The following is a 17,062-nucleotide window of genomic DNA, read 5'->3' on the forward strand; positions in this document are numbered from 1 at the left end:
TGGTTAGGTGCATACACACAACTCAGCACTGTGGGCCTGCCTTGCAATCTTCCCTCCACAACAACGTATCTACCGTCTGGGTCCAAGTCTGTGGAAAGGGGTTTGAACGGGACCCCAGCTCTTACCCAAATCAGTGCCCCCCTCGCAAACACAGAATGCGCAGTGGCAAAGAGTTGCCCCCTCCACCTGCGTCTCAGTTTATCCACCTCCCCGGTGGCAAGGGGTGTTTCCTGGAGTATTGCTATGTGTACCGCCCCCCCTTCTCTTTAGGTAGGACAAGATCTTATGACGTTTAGCAGGTGTAAGGAAATGCCTCCTTGGCATGGTTACCCCCTAACATTTTGCCTTTGCTGATGCTAAGTTTTGATTTGAAAGAGTGCTTGGACCCTGCTAACCAGGCCCCAGCACCAGTGTTCTTTCCCTAAACTGTACCTTTGTCTCCACAATTGGCACAACCCTGGCATCCAGGTAAGTCTCTTGTAACTGGTACCCCTGGTACCAAGGGCCCTGATGCCAGGGAAGGTTTCTAAGGGCTGCAGCATGTCTTATGCCACCCTGGGGACCCCTCACTCAGCACATGCACACTGCCTCACAGCTTGTGTGTGCTGGTGGGGAGAATATGACTAAGTCGACATGGCACTCCCCTCAGAGTGTCATGCCAACCTCACACTGCCTGTGGCATAGGTAAATGTTCCTCATTCATTGCCTGTGTGTGTACAACAAATGCTTAACACTACCCTCTGATAAGCCTACTGCTCAACCACACTACCACAAAATAGAGCATTAGAATTATCTAATTTTGCCACTATCTTACATCTAAGGGGAACCCTTGGACTCTGTGCATGCTATTTCGTACTTCGAAATAGTACATACAGAGCCAACTTCCCACAGCAGGTGACCCCCATCCCCCGGATGTTCCAGGTTACAGTCCATCTGCATGTATAAGTTAGAGCAGTCAAGGTCATCGCCCTCTCCCGGTGATCATCAGTTCTTGTCCCACTCCCCCGTCTCATCCGTGTCTTTAGTGTGGATTCCACTATAACTAACCCCCTGCGCATATGGTGTAACAAAAACATCAACCCCCAACTCCCTCTTCCCAGGGCAATACCGCAACAAGCGTTTGCCCAGCATATGCTCAACAAACAAAACAATAGCGCTGAGTCAGATAATGTTCTCGCCATTCGGTGGTTTGTGGTCTACAATCCGGACGTGGGAGCCATGGCCGTCTGCAGGGCCCTGTCCGAATCATGGCCCCAGAGGTAAACTCATCTCCCTTCCACCCCCCCCCCCATGCTCCCTACAAGTCGTCAGCCGTCCAGGGGGTCACTCACAGAGCCTCATCCGACTGGTGGGAGTCCGAGTCCGAGTCCGTGGAGTGAGTTCGGCGGTCCGAGTCCCCACCGCTGGCCTCCTCAGCCATATTCCCCTGCCGCAGCGATGCCACAGCCTCTAGGACCTATCGTCTATCAAGATCCCTCTGTTCTGGTGTAGGTTTGGTTCTCGGGTGAGATCTGTTCCGGCGCTTTCTCTCTTCCTTGTGCCTTTGTCTGAGATGTGCACCCAGTGGGGCACCGGAACCTCCCTCTGTATTGTGCACTTCCAGCCACTCCTAGGCCTCATCCGGTGTTGAAAGAACGTGCTGTGCCCCTCTTGCATCACTCTCATCCAGGCTGGGAATGAGAGCGGGTATTGTACACCCGCATCTCTCATGGCCATTTTCACTGCCATGTAGGACGCTCGCTTGGCCTGCACCTCAGCAGTAAAGTCTGGAAAGAGGGTGACTGATCCATTGTCCACCCTGAAGGGCCCAGCCTCCCTGGCCCGTTACAACAGAATGTCTATGTCCCTATAGTGCAGTAGTTTAGCTACCACAGTCTGCGGGGGTCGTCCAGGTGCAGCCAGCTTGGCCGGTACTCGGTGGGCTCTCTCCAAAGCAAAGAATGAGGTGAGGAGGCCCAGGGCGACTTCCTGCTGCATCCACCTTTCGAGGAAGGCTACAGCGTCCGTCCCTTCAGCCCCCTCCGGCAGTCTAATGACACGCACGTTGTTTCTCTGATTCCGGCCTTCAGCGTCTTCGGCCTGGTGCTCCAGTCTTTGTACCTGGTCTGTTAGTTGCGTAATTGTGGCCTGTATCTCTTGCTGTGCTGGAGCCAATTCTGTGAGCGTTGTCTCTGTACTTTGGACTCTATATGCCAATTTCTGGCGGTCTGCCCGTAGTAGGCCCAGTTCCTCTGATACCTGGCCAATTTCTCGTTGGAGAGTGGTTTTGGACTCTTCTATGGCCCCTAAAATGTAGTCCAAAGCTACTTGTAGGGATTGTGGCACCGATTCGGCCATTTCTGAAGCACTCTGGTCGCCAGTGCGGTCTGTCCCCTGTATCCATTCCATCTTGCGGTTCTTGGCAGACATGCAGCCACAGGGGCCAAGGTGCCCCCCCTCAAAGCCAACAACAGTCGCAGCGTTTGTGCACCTGTTCGCTGCTCCGACAGCTCGGGGTAAATGCGCTGTATGGGTATCTCCTCACCCGGTGGTTGTTCACTCCCAGCAGCACATTACCGTTGGCCGTGTAGTACTATCAGCCTGCCAAAAAGGGCCCGGTTTACGTCAGCGCACCTGCTCCACTGTATAAAAGTCGTGGCCAACTCATCAGCCTTCTAAATGGGCCCTGTTCTGCCTCTAAAGTCTGTGTTCCATCTGGCCACCGGTTAGGTGACTTAGCCAGGTCCAGCCGGGTCGCTATGTCTGTCCTCCAGGTGCGCTGCCTCTTCCTTTCGGCAGGGTCCCTACCGCACCACCTCCTAGGCCCCCAGCGCTCACCTCGGCCTCAGCACTCCGTTCTTCAGGCCACCTCTTCCAGCGTGCTCTCTCCCTGCACAACCGCCGCAGCCTCAGGGTCATCTCCCAAGAGCTTTCCGCTACCAATCGGACTCCGATCTACACCGCCGGCCACGCGATTCATGTCTTCGCCATCTCAGCCCCCCGTTCTTCAGGCCACCTCTTCCAGTGCACTCTCTCCCTGCGGCACCGCTGCAGCCTCAGGGCCGGATCACAAGAGGCTTCCGTTACCAATCTGCCTCCGATCTGCACCTCCAGCCACGTGATTCGTGCCTTTGCTGTCTCAGGGCCCCATTCTTCAGGCCACCTCTTCCAGCACACTCTCTCACTGCAGCACCGTCTCAGCCTCCGATCTGCACCTCCGGCCGCCGGCCTCGTGGCCCGTGCTTCCAGCATCTCAACACCCCGTTCCGCAGGCCACCTCTTTCAACACACTCTCTCCCTGCAGCACCGCTGCAGCCTCAGGGTTGTCTCTCAGGAGCGTGCCGTTGGCAGTCGACCTCCGATCTGCACCGCTGGACGCCAGCCGTGCAGCTTCACTGTCTCAGAACCCCGTTCTTCAGGCCACCTCTTCCAGCGCATTCTCTCCCTGCAGCACTGCCGTAGCCTCATTGCCGTCTCACAAAAGCTTGCTGTTACCAATCGGCCTCCGATCTGCACCTCCGGCCTCGTGGCCTGTGCTTCCACCGTCTCAACACCCCGTTCCGCAGGCCACCTCTTTCAGCACACTCTCTCCCTGCAGCACCGCCGCAGCCTCAGGGCTGTCTCCCAGGAATGTGATGTTGCCAGTCGGCCTCCGATCTGCAACGCCAGCCCTGCAGCCCACAGCTTCACCGTCTCAGCACCCCATTCTTCAGGCCACCTCTTCCAGCCCACTCTCTCCCTGCAGCACCGTCGCAGCCTCCGGGTCGTCTTCCAAGAGCCTGCTGTTACCAATTGGCCTCCGGTCTGCACCACGGGCCGCGTGGCCTGCACCTTCACCGTCTCAGCACCCCAGTCTTCAGGCCAGCCACGGGTCGCGTCTTCCCACCAGGCTGCACTCCGAACTAGGTTGGCGGCCCCCTTGCGGCTCTCAGTTCAGGGCTCAGGAAGTCGCCCACGAATCCCCGGGCTTCCGCTCAATGCTCCACCGTCCCGATTCCGTCTCAGAATCCCTCCGGGGCCATAAAAGAAAGGGTCTCTAGTAGGCCTCGGCGGAGCAGCGCGTTTACGCGTCTGCCATCGCTGCCGGTCAGGCCACGCCCCCGAGTGTGTCTTCCATATATAACCCTGCGATTTGGGAGGGGCTTTTGCGAGGGCACAGAGCCGGGAAAAACAGTGGGAGCAGTGAGAAGCCAGAAAAAGAATTACAGCAGTGAAATCGAAAGCAGCACAATACCACAGAGTTACACAGCAAGCAAGCACTATGGTGGTCCCAGGTGCAAAATGAGTGGACAGAAGTAGCAGGGAAGCGGCAACTGACCAGGAGGTCGAGGAGCTGCTCGAGTGAAATCAGGCAGGATGTAATTGCACAGCTCGTACTCTGTTAGAACTACTGAATGTCACTTATTTATGTTTCAGTCGTAAACATGATGGTTTAGAGGTTCTCTGCTCTTCTAATATCTGTATTTAAATTGGATGTCATATGTATAGTTTTTTGACATAATATATAACTGGCGAACTTTGGAATAAGAACGTGACAGTCAACCTCACTGCTTGTTTATATTTCTTATTTATTGCTCTGTAATATATTTGAAAAACGAGGGTGAATGGGCACCCTAATTTAAATACTGTCCTTTCAATTAACCTTTATGTGAAGTGTTCTTAAGCTGTTTACGTTACTTTAAAAAGTTTGTGCTTGTTTCACAGTTATGGTGCAGACTGCATTTTTAGGTGTTTTATTTTTTTTATTTTTTTTATTTCTCCTTATTTTTGTCTCTTAATGTTGATTTACATTAACACTTCAACACATTACTTATGCTTTGATCTACCTTTATTTGAGATAATTTTACATGCAGTCATTTCTCCACTATCCCCATCGAAGCTAAAGCGCTACTGTTAAATGAACCCTCTCCCTGATAGACAGCTGTACTTGACTTTCCAGCCATATCTATCAAAGCCAACTCCGCTCCAGTGAACAGTTTAGGAATTTAGCAGCTGATCTTTATCCCACCACTTCCTTGTAGGAAAAATTAAGGTCCAAGATTTTGTTTGGTACTCAGCTCCTGGGACCCATCTAGAATAATTGGCAGTAACAGTGAACCTTCACGGCACAAACATTTCTGCACCAGTCGTAAAAAGTTCACAGGAAGTGCTTACTTCACAGTGAGAAACCGCAGTACTAGGACAAACCCTGCTCTTTGATATGCACCTGCAGTGTTCACCAGGATTTTGGATTCAGCGAATGCTTTGGAGCGACTGCAGAACGATTACTTGATTAGCACTTCATTAAAAGAACTAGTTGAATTCACTCTGTCTCTATCCCTTAAGTATATAATATAATCTACTCAGTCATCCTTGCAGAGAGGACTATACTAAGAATCAGCTAATATCCTAAAAAGTAATACTGAACAGGTCATGCTTTTTGTTTTTCTTGTATATCATGAGGAATTTATAACAGCCTAGTTGTAATATTAGACTTTTACTTCTAATTAAAAAAATATTAATAACTATGTGACAGTGATTACCCTTAAGAGTGTGACTACAGAGAAGCTCCTACTCCCTCTTAACCGTGAGGCCGGACTAGAAACACAAAGGGGGGTGAGTTAGGTTACATTCCTTAGTGCCACTTATGTGTTCCATTTACAGCAGCAATGGATGTTGAAGCAACGTTGCTATATATTTTAGCAGAGTATTGATTGGAGGTGTGCAGTATACATGTTTTTGATGGTGCAGGATCTCGCAGTTAGGAAATGGAGTGTGTATGGCTTGCAGTGATCGCCAATTTGAATGATGTTGAGTCTCTTTGTACTGGGACCAACTTGTGTGCAACTATTTTACTTTAGTACAGTACTAACTGAAATTGTTGCATAACCTACATGTTTTCTCATATTTATCAATTGATCAGGTAGAAGAGCATTAACCCACTTCCTTTCATAAACTCTGCTGCAAGTAGCAAGGAGCAGACAGGGAGGTCTAGGAGCCCTGATGAAAGCCGGCTGACCTATCTGGGTGTTTACCTTAGTCAGCTGTACATATTGACATTATAAGGATGTTGGAATCATTGCGTTTTCATTGGACATCCCACCTTTAGTTTTTAATCATGATATGGGATCTCATGAAATATAGGTATTTAGGGCATATCCATGATCAGTCATTTTTACGAAAACTGGACCCCTGTATCTGTTCAGGAGACTGACTATGTGATGGCTCCATGCCTGGATTAGCCCATCCCGGTAGCTTTGATCTACTTAGCTGAGAAGACACACCAGTGATGGATCCTGCTATCATTAGATGGGTGAGATGTCTCCTCTTAATATCTTTTATGACCTTGTAGAATAGATAGCTAATGTTATAGGCATTAATGGTTCATGGGCCATCACATCTTGTGGTGAGAATTGTTGTGACATATGGGAGGATATGCAAAGGCCACTAAACTTCTTGTTTTTTCTCTTTGTGGAAAATGTATATTTCTCTCCTCTCTTCTCCAGTTTGAGTCGAATTCAGGGTCTCCTTTATATCCTGCTGCTTTGTGGCCACTTTGCTATCTTCATTACGATTCCCCCTTCCCCATGAGGAGAAAAGAAGTCCTACTTCATCAACTACTGTGCTATCAGTACCATTTTTATCGACTCTGCTGTGCACTGCCCTCATCACCAAGGCTTGCTGAGTACCACTGTGTGTACCCACAGCCTTTTCCCACATGGCTCCAACCACCATACATAAGTCAACCCATGTGGCTACTGATCACATCGGCCCTTTTTAAGCAGCACCAACCAACCATTTGATGGCTCCTGCTCTTTAGTGTATGTAGCAGGGGTCCCTCACAACCACTCTCCTTTTCAGTGCTTGGTGGCACATCCACCAGTACACTTGTATTCGACTGACGCATAGGGGATTACTTTCCTTCCCTTAAACACCACTGTAGCATTTCAGCTACTTCTTAAGGGTCTTGCTTAATACCCAACCACTCTCAGAAAATGTGTTGCCGCAACTCTTGTAAAGATGTAATGGATGGGAATGGTTTTGTCATAGCTTGTATGAATAACAGTTCACAGAAATGCCTACCTTTAATTGTACACCTTTTAATTAAAGTATACAAATTAATATAATTCTGGGATTGGGTATCCTTGACGGAGACTTTGCGAAAACATCTGTTCAGTTTGAGTTTAACTGTTTATAACCCTGTTCGCTTGTTTTACTGCAGTCAAAGAGTGAGGCAGCACATTGTTTGTGGATATTACTTATCACTACTTCATAAATATATACAGGCTAAAAGTATTTACAGGCCATCCAGGTGTCAGCAGTAAGCCAATGTAAAACAGATAACATTTGCCCAGTAATCATCCTTTACATTTTACTGCTCCGAAAGGTAATAATGGCAGCAGATTTAAAACCTTTCCAATATTGAATTTTACCCCTTACAGCATGGAGCAACCCAACCACACAATTGCTCTGGAGTCCTATTGTCCTATGAAGAATTAAGGAGCATGCCCACCCACTCTGGGTCCAAACTGGGATGGCTTGGTGAGCAAAAAAAAAATGATGGATTAAACCCAGATCTGTGACTGGGGGTGAATGTTTGATTTGTTCCGCATTCCATCCATCATTTGTTGTTTTTGTATTTGTCACCCTGTGCTCGCAATGCCACCAGATTCTAGCTAGCCTGGCTGATGAGGGGTTATACACTGAAACTGGTCCCAGGATGCTTGTTTCTGGTTCAGGGAAGACCCGGCCTGGCAGTTCGGGCTGGGCTGTTCCCATGAGGAGCAGGGTCAAGACTGATTTGCTTATGGCTGGGTCCAAACTGAAATGGTATGACGAGCAAAAAGCAACTGATGGATTAAGCCCAGATCTTTTACTGGGTGTGAAGGTGTGATTTGTTCTGCATTCCATCCATCATCTGTCGTTTTTGCATTTAGCACCCTAAGTGGAAAGGGTATGCCCAGACATGGGTCCCGTGCTCGCTATGCCACCAGATTTAAGCTAGCCTGGCTGATAAGGAGTGATACTCTGAAACCAGTCTCAGGATGTGTTTCTGGTTGAGGGAAGACCTGGCCTAGCAGTTTGGGTTGGGTCAAGACTGATATACATATGACTGGGTCCAAACTGGAATGGCATGGCGAGCAAAATAAATGATGGATTAAACCTAGAACTTTGACTGGGGGTGAATGTTTGATTTGTTCCGCATTCCGTCCATCATCTGTTGTTTTTGCATTTGTTGCCCTAAGTGGGAAGTGTATGCTCAGACGTGGGTCCTGTGCTCGCTATGCTACCAGATTCAAACTAGCCTGGCTGATGAGGGAGTGATAATCCGAAACCGGTCCCAGGAAGCTTGTTTCTGTTTCAGGGAAAAACTGGCCTGGCAGTTAGGGCTGGAATGTTCCCTTGGGGAGCAGGGTCAAGACTGATTTGCATGACTGGGTCCAAACTGGAATGGTATGGCGAACACAAAACTGATGGTTTAAGCCCAGATCTGTGAATATGAGTATAGTATTAGTATAGGGAGGGATAATTGAAAGTTCCCAGAGGCTGAGAAGCATATCATAGCAATTATTTAAGCCTTCCCCGAAATACATTTTGGAGTACATTTGCCAGAAAATGGTCAGATTGGCTTCTGTTTGCATTTTTGTTTTGTGTGACTCAATTAAATAGAGCAGCATCACTTGGTGTTGAATGTAATCCTGCAGCAAGGAAATGATGCAGGAAAAACCATTGAAAATGAAAGGGAATGAAAAATCAGAAAGGGAAGTGCAGAGGGACAAAAAAGGGGGAAGAAAACTAAAGTTGGAGAAGAGATGGTAAAAGAACCTGCAAAAAGAATATACATGGGCAAGGAATGTATGCCAATGGATGACAGAGGCATGGGATGGAATCAAGACTAGATCACCTTGGTATATGGCAATTCTCACTTTGTGCAGTGCAGGCAGCAGGTTCCTAAGGAATACTTTGGACATCAACACATATCCGTTTCCAAATTAAACACTGAGCATAAGTAGGTTTTTGGTGGATGACTGTGAGTTGTATGATGAGAAATAGAAGTAGAAATGATGTTGTAGGGGCTTCGGAAAAAAGGTGATCTAAGCTGACAAGTAAAAATATTTCCAAATAGATAAACTGAGATAAGACCAGAGCAAAAAAAAGGTGGTTGGCCAGAATGCTTCACCCCTTAGCTTCTGGACCTTTCAAGCCGCCCCTAGTCCCACTCGTGCTGAGCCCTTTTTTGGCTATTTTGGGTAGTTCGCACATAGGCCTTCATAACTTTTTGTCCACATAAGCTATCCACGCCAAATTTGCGTCCTTTTTTCCAACATCCTAGGGATACTAAAGGTACCCAGAGTTTGTGGGTTTCCCTGGAGGAGACCAAGAAATTTGCCAATTGCAGCACCCAGGGAAACCACACATGCATTGACAAAAGTGATATATACAAACACACACACACACACATATCTATCTATACAGATAGATGTGTGTGTGTGTGTGTATAAATATATATATATATATATATATATATATATATTTATATTTTAGTAGCTTTAAACCCCACAGGGGGTTGCCCTGCTCACAGACGGCTCACTGTCAATTTCTTTTTTTTATTTATTTAAATTTAGCGACTGGGGGTGGCACGATCACCCACCCCCAGGGGACACCTACCTTTTTTTTTTTTTTTTTTTTTTAAATGGGGGGGGCAGGGGGCTGCCTGTTTGCTGCCGTTTTTCTGCGCTGTGATTGAGGGCCAGGAAACCAGTTCAGGAATGCCTCGTTTGAAAGGGTAGTCTCCCCTTTCAAACGAGGCCTTCCCGAATGTTGGGAAGGCCGTTTGAGGCCATCTTCCCCATTGGAGTCCTGCTCCAATGGGGGAAAACAAAACAGTGATGTCACAAAGGGGCAAGTGGGGGGCAGCAGGGAGACACAGAAGATCTTCTGTGTCTCCCGGGGTATTTTCAAAGAAAAAAAAATCCTCTGGTGCGACACAACTGAGGATTTTATTTAACCCCCTCCCTGGTGTCGGCCACTGGTCGTGACCCTCACCAGGGAGGTAGTGTGGGCGGTAGCCACTGGCCGACATCCGCACTAAAGAGGTCTTTGTGGGGTTTTAAAAGTAAACAAACTTATAAATGTTTGTACATGTAATACATTATTTCTTATTAAGATTCTTCATTATAGTGTTTATTGACATTCCACGTTCGGGTAAAGTTTAGGATTAAAAATGTGGCGACCAGCAAAGAATTGTATGAGTTTTGTCTATACTGTTGCTGGATGATGGTGAACGTTTTGAATGTAAGGATTTACACTTTTACGGTAGTGGCATGGCAGCTGCCCGTAATTGCCCAATAATGTAACTTCTTTGTGTACACTTACGTGGCATTTTTTTGTTGCACAATTTTCAGTTTACCTCTCACACATTAAAACCAGGGCTAATGTTATGTTAATGCTCCTTTCCAAATCACTTCTACTTTGTGGAAAGTTTTTTCTCACCCTTGTATGAACATCAATAGTGGAAGCCGCTTGAAATCCAAAATTAGATGAATGGGTGCATTATTGGCCTGTAATTGTTCATCCCTAACTTCTTTTGCCACAATTTATTCAGCTGATTGGACTACATCATTTTTACCACTGCTACCCCCAAGGCTATCTGTGTTGCTTTGTTACATAAGGGATTATAATGTAGAGTTGGAAACACAGTATTTTCTTATTTGAATACCTACTCGAACACATTGTTAGAATTCTTGCTTGCAATCTCTAACTTTTTTTTTAACTTCCTTTTCAGGAGCATGGCCTGTTCTTATAGATGATTTTGTGGAATATGCTCGACCGTTAATCTCTGGAGGAAAGCGTAAAATGTTCTAAAAAGACATTTTAAACTGGACTATGCTTTCAACATGAACTGCTTCAGGGAATGAAAACATTGTTGGCCAATACTTGAGCACTCAACGTCCGCGGTTGCAGAAGTAATGGGGCTTAGTCGTTGACCGAAATGAGAGTCCCATTTTGTTCAGCCGATGGAAAATAATGGCTAATGGATGGACATTGCAAGACAATACTCAGAAAATAGCTCTGGCTGTTTGTAGGATGTTGGCTTCAACTATTGTATTGGTTGTCTCTTAGAGAATGTAGATTTTGCATGATTTTATACTTTGGAGAGGAGTGGGGAGATACCATTTTATTCGCAAGAAAGGAAGATATGACAGCACAGCATGCCATTCAGTTCATGGCTTGAGGTAAAACACCAGCAGTTAAATAACAACTGTATTATATTGTACTTACAAAAAGAAAACAGTATTTGTGGTATAAATTAAATCCTTAAATTAAGTAGTTGTATGTTGTATCTGTTGTTCATCTTGCCTTACTGCACTAAAAAAACATTGGGGCTTTATGTTAAAGGGCGAATGCAACGTTTACATGTTTGAAACATTAATAAGCTTTTTAGACCGTTTCTTCAATATAGATATTTATAAACACCCTTAAATTATGTGATCATAAATATATTTGGTCCTAGATAACCACATATCAAAAACATTCATTGCAATGGCTCGAAGATATAGATCCATTCTCTAGTCAGTAGTTTATTTTTGGAGGCAATGGGACTTTGCATGTGTTGTGTGCCAGATGCACATACTGATCACTTTCTTGCACAGCCAAACGCAGAGCGCGCGCGCGCGCGCACACACACACACACACACACACACACACACACACACACACACACACACACACACACACACACACACACACACACACACACACACACACACACACACACACACACACACACACACACACACACACACATCCACCAGCACACACACACATCCACCAGCACACACACACATCCACCAGCACACACACCGATGCACAAATCCACCAGCACACACACACACAACGATGCACAAATCCACCAGCACACACACACACAACGATGCACAAATCCACCAGCACACACAAGCCCCCAGATAAACATTCACACACCAACATGCAAGCCAGATATGCACAAACTATCACATCCAGTCAATCTTTACACACATTCTCAAACCCACACAGTCACCACTTACCCAACAAACACAGAAAGCCTACACCAAGACCACACACCTGCTAATGATTAATACCAAACATAATGCCTTATGTAAACAATACATATCTATTGCCTTGGGTTATAATTATTTTTGGCAATGGTCAACACAATTATTTTTTGGGGAGTGAACAGGCTGATCGAAGTGTCCTTCAGAAGTCTTGTTTTTGATCCAATCCAGTGCTAAAAAAGAGAACACAGAACGAAAAGGATACATTTATGGGTATCTGAAAAGCCATCCATAGCAAGCCATAGATAGCGATCAGATAAATATTTTGAGGGCAGTATAAATTGCAAAGGGCACTGAATACACCCATCATAAACAGGTGAATATGTTATGCCATAGACCGGTGGCTAATGGAGAGAGTCTGGATCTTGTTACCCTAGTACTCACAATGCTGTGGGAGGGGCCTTAGCTCAAGCTGTAGGCTGCTCTCGAGTCTGAGAAGTGCGGTGCGCGGAGACACGGTGGCTGAGTGGCTTGGTGATTGACGCTCAATACCTGGGCCATGGAACTCTGCCCCTGCCGCACTACCACCCCGCTGCTGCCCTGTCCGGCTACCGCCACCCAATGCACTTTATAATCTGATCCATATCCACCTACTGCCCATTGCCCCAGTACAGCACCAAATTAATCACCAGCACTTTTAGCCCACTTTACTCCCCTTGCTGTGTATAAAAGGAGAGTAAAGGAGAAGGTGACTACCAGGAGAGGGGTGAGGCAGTGCCATCGGCGTGTTAGTACCCTCCATCCCTGGATCATAATGCTGGTGAACAGGAGGGCAGAATAAGTGAGACGGCAGCTGGTACAGATGCTACAGGTGCTTCAGGTGTGGGGCGTGAGTGCAGGCCTAAGGGAAGGCCATAGGACTGTGACATGCGTCTGGTAGGTGCAGAGCCAGCCGGCATTAGGCCGGTGCGGTTAGCGCCTCCAGTTCTGGCACTAATACCAGCTTAGCCCAGCAGCACTCCATCCACCCACTCCAACCCATATACAGGATGAGGCCTCTGCGTTTGCCCCTCCACAATTCCTGCACTCTCACCTGAGCCTGTTCTTGGCCCAGCCATGATCCCTTGATTCAAGATTAGTTGCAGTAAGTTGAGGACCTCTTTGACTGCATTGCTTCACGCTCGTTTGAGTGCCAGCAGACGTCGGTGACAGCAGAAGTCAGCTGAGGTTATTGTTCCATAACGTCCCACCACAGCAGGCTGCTGCCCTGGAGCCGGACACCTTCTGACCATAAAAAAAGATAGTGTGCTCATGCCCCTCCCCCCAATGCAGTGGGGAGTCCTAGTCGGGGGGAAGGTGAGGCAGAGCTATTGCCTTAGGCTTGAGGCTCTGGCCGCCAAACCATGAGGTCGGGCAGAACAAGAGAAGAGCCATTGCCAGTGCAGTGAAGTAGGAGGAACAAGAAGGGCAGCAAAAAGCCCCCGGGTAGACTCGGGGAGTCCTACCCATCAATCACAAGGCCTACCTACTAATGCTCTTCAACAATCCTTTTATCATCGTCATCCACATTGGAGCCATCTATCATGAAATCCAGAAGCTTGTAACAAGCAACAACATTTTACGGTTGCTCGGCACCCGCCGCACTGGAAAATTGTAGTGTACTAGGCTCCATAGGGCTTCGTATGACCATGCTTCAGGATTTCTTAAAAAAAAAACAAAAAAAACCTGTCCAGGACAGGGCAGCTAACAGTACAGTCGTGGCCACAGAAATAGCAAACATATCCACTCCACACCCTCTCCCAGGGTACCCAGCGGGGAGCCCACCCTTACTTACATTCCATGCTATAGTACATCCACCCCAGTATCACTGGGCGACAATGGCTTTAATGGCAGCCTACTGGAAGTGACTGAAGTAGCAAAAATCATGTACCTTACTAAAAAAGTTACATAATTGGCAATATCAGCCTCTAAATAACAGTCTGACTTGCAGTCCCCTCATCAGGTGAATTTCTCAGACCTCAACTTTTCACCAATAGTTATATCAAGTGATTCCTCACCTACCTTCTTAAATAACAAGTTCCCACTCAAGGCACCACATCAACAGAAAGAGCGAGGCGTCAACCGCAGTGGCAACATTATTCTAGCTGCTGATAACATCGTTAATCAGCCAGCAGCACAGTGGACCTGAGCTCCGGAGGTACAGAGCCAACTGACCAATCTCTCTTGGAGCTGTCCTTTTTTCTCAAAGAACCCGCTAGGTGCACTGGCCAGCAAGACAGACATAACCCTCTTTGAACAACAGACCCATCCAGGATAGTCTGGCCTCAGCTCGTGTAAACCCTGCAATCTTTGTTCTCTGCTTTAAAACTACCATTCGGATCAATTAGAAGCGCAAGTGGAGCTTTTGAACTCACTAGCTGTTTTTACTGCTGGAATCGACAATAAATTGGACAACTTAAGCTGATCCCGAGAATGCAATCCAACATCAACCTGGTGCAATCCGTGTGCTGCTGCTCCCCCATATTTGAAAGTTTGTCCTCGCTTCTGACGTTCCTCAGTACTGTTCTGACTGAGTTCAAGAAAATTCTCAGGGATCTTGGTGTAAGCCAACATCTAACAGGTGTAGCTATCCAATGATCCCCTATGGTTAGAATGATGCAAACTCAATTTCCAGCACGGGAAACGAAGTCTCCTGATTGATTCCCAGCACCCGGTAACAGTGGATGCTACAGCCTCAAGTGCCTGGTCCCACAGGTGTATGGCCTCGAAGTGATCAGCACTCTCTCTCACCCCCCCAAAGATACAACTGCAAATTGCCTAGGTCACGGACATTAGCACCTACAGTGGAGGTACCCCCGACAGGGTGCAAGTCAGTCTCTGGTGAGGTGACTACTACAAGCTCTTCACCCTTATGACCCCTTAGTAAGAAAGAAAAGGCTTCAGAAGCAGCGCAAGAAGACAAGTAAGTCCACCATTTCCGCACCCCGCAATTTATATCCAATAATTGCAATTAAAGGCACAGAATCTGCCCATCAAACCGAGGTAGATAGCAGCTCTACACAACCATCACCCTCCATACAATTGACTCTAGAGGTTGCAGTAGACTCTCGAGAATTACAAGCAACAGGAAAGCTAGCTTGAGGGTGTGTCATGTTTTTCGCCTAGACACACAGGTGACCACAAAGAAGGCAAGATACTAAAAACTGCAATTCCAGAGCCAAGTGAAGAGGGGACAGAAACAATCATGTACAAATCAAAGTGCAAGCAGAAATGCTGTAATAATCAGGACTGTCAAAATGGACCTGGCTGCGCAGTATCAGTCGTTTGCCCCAGATGCCTCCACTAACCGTCTCAATTCCTCCAAATCCATTTATGTAGACTTGGTACGATCTTCGCTGGACCCCATTAGGGTAATGATAGCAAAGAACTACTGTTATCTGACTCCCCCAAATCGAGGCAAAGCATAAAATTGAGCTCATTCATCATGGTCCTCTGGATGAGTGCCAGGAGGGAAATATAACAGAGCCACAAAGGGTCGAGAAGCCCCAAGTAGGACCTATGGGGCAAACAAAGGATGGATGCAACTTAGGAATGGCCCAGCCAAATTTGAACAGTAAGCTGTTGTTTTGCCCGGAGTATTATTCACAAGGCCCCCATGACACTTTAAATAGGTAGTTACGTTTTTCAAGTACCATGAAATTATAGCCCTTCAAAAGACCTGGGCTGAGAAGAGCCATCGCGTTGTAGGCTACTTCGAGCACTGGCCACCAGCTTCCAGGATGCATAAATATGGTAGACCTGAAGGTGGGCTGTCTATGTACACCTCAGTCAAGATAAAAGGGATTGCTAATGCATTATCGTTCAAGGAGAACTGGCTGCCCGGAATTAAGATCATCCATTTCAGATCCCAGCAAGTTATTTTACTAATAAAGGGCTACATCAGCCCCTGCGCAAGGGAAAAATGGTTCACATTTAATTGTCTAATTCAAACCATGTGCAAGCTAGCCAGCGATTACCTTAAATCAGCATGCTTTATTACTGGGGACTTCAATACAAATCTATTTTAAGTACTCCCAGACGACTGAGGAGCTCAATCAGGGAATCACTCAGAATATCTTGAACAGGTTAAGCTAAGCAGTTGCCGGCATAGCACGCTAGGCAAATACATGGTCTTGCAGCTTAGCTGCGTGGGCTAAAAAAAAATCAGTGGCCCTCATCCCCCAAGACATGCCACCATACTAGACAAGAATGAACTGGAAAACCTGTTCCTATCTTGATTATACCATTTGCAATGCTGAAAGGTATCCTCTTGTTGACAATTTTCACATCTCTCCGCGGGCAGAGTGTCAACACTGTCCATAGTTTATTATGGTGTCACCAAATCTGATGTTTCAGGCTCTGGCACGGGTGACAGATAGTGGAACGCACATGGAGAATCTCAAACACCTTAATTGGAATGACTCAGTCAGCGGTGCTATTCTTGCCGCATGCAGAGTATTTAGATGCAAATAATTCCAGCAATGTAACTCCGATTATGGAATGGGTAAGCTTTACACATCAACTGCTTGCAAAATTTAATCAACAAACCTGTCAGCATCTTTTAGTGAATCCATTACATCGACCATGATTAAGGAATATAATAAAGTATGCAACAATGCTCTTAGGTGAGCCAGGAAGTCCCCAGGAGACAAGAAGTTATTTAATTAATTTAAGCACGCTCAGACAGCCTATGGGCAGGTGTTTTTTTGTTGAGAAGGACAAACGGTCAGATGACTTTTGGGCTAAACTCCTCTATGCTGGTAAAAATGCTAACTTCAAGCACTTTTGGTCTTTGGTGTATAAGCAAATACACAGCCAAAGTGGCTTAGGTTGTGCCAACATATATCGGAAGCAGAGAGGGCCTCCTTCCTACCTGGCCATGGAGGAGGATTTCCATTTCAAGGACAATAGTGTAATATGTACTACAGCTCTTTGTCTCAAGACATGGTGTCAGGTGTAGTAAATGGCCATCTTTCTAGCATGGTTACCTCCACTTTTGGCCTGATATCAGTATGTTTAGACTGTAGTTC

The 17,062-nt window shown here is 46.7% G+C and overlaps 1 protein-coding gene across 5 annotated transcripts in view; it reads left to right on the forward strand.

Annotated features, from left to right (window-relative positions):
- DCUN1D2 (defective in cullin neddylation 1 domain containing 2) overlaps positions 1-11,286 on the forward strand; it is a 201,502-nt gene extending 190,216 nt beyond the window's left edge. For all 5 annotated transcript variants that reach the window (XM_069204665.1, XM_069204664.1, XM_069204666.1 and 2 more), the window contains exon 7: positions 10,745-11,286. In XM_069204665.1, the coding sequence (XP_069060766.1) occupies positions 10,745-10,824 (80 nt within the window). In that variant the 3' untranslated portion in view covers positions 10,825-11,286. The remainder of the gene's footprint in view (positions 1-10,744) is intronic.
- The last annotated feature ends 5,776 nt before the right edge of the window (positions 11,287-17,062 follow it).

This window comes from Pleurodeles waltl, chromosome 8, assembly GCF_031143425.1.
Source record: "Pleurodeles waltl isolate 20211129_DDA chromosome 8, aPleWal1.hap1.20221129, whole genome shotgun sequence".
NCBI lineage: Eukaryota > Metazoa > Chordata > Amphibia > Caudata > Salamandridae > Pleurodeles > Pleurodeles waltl.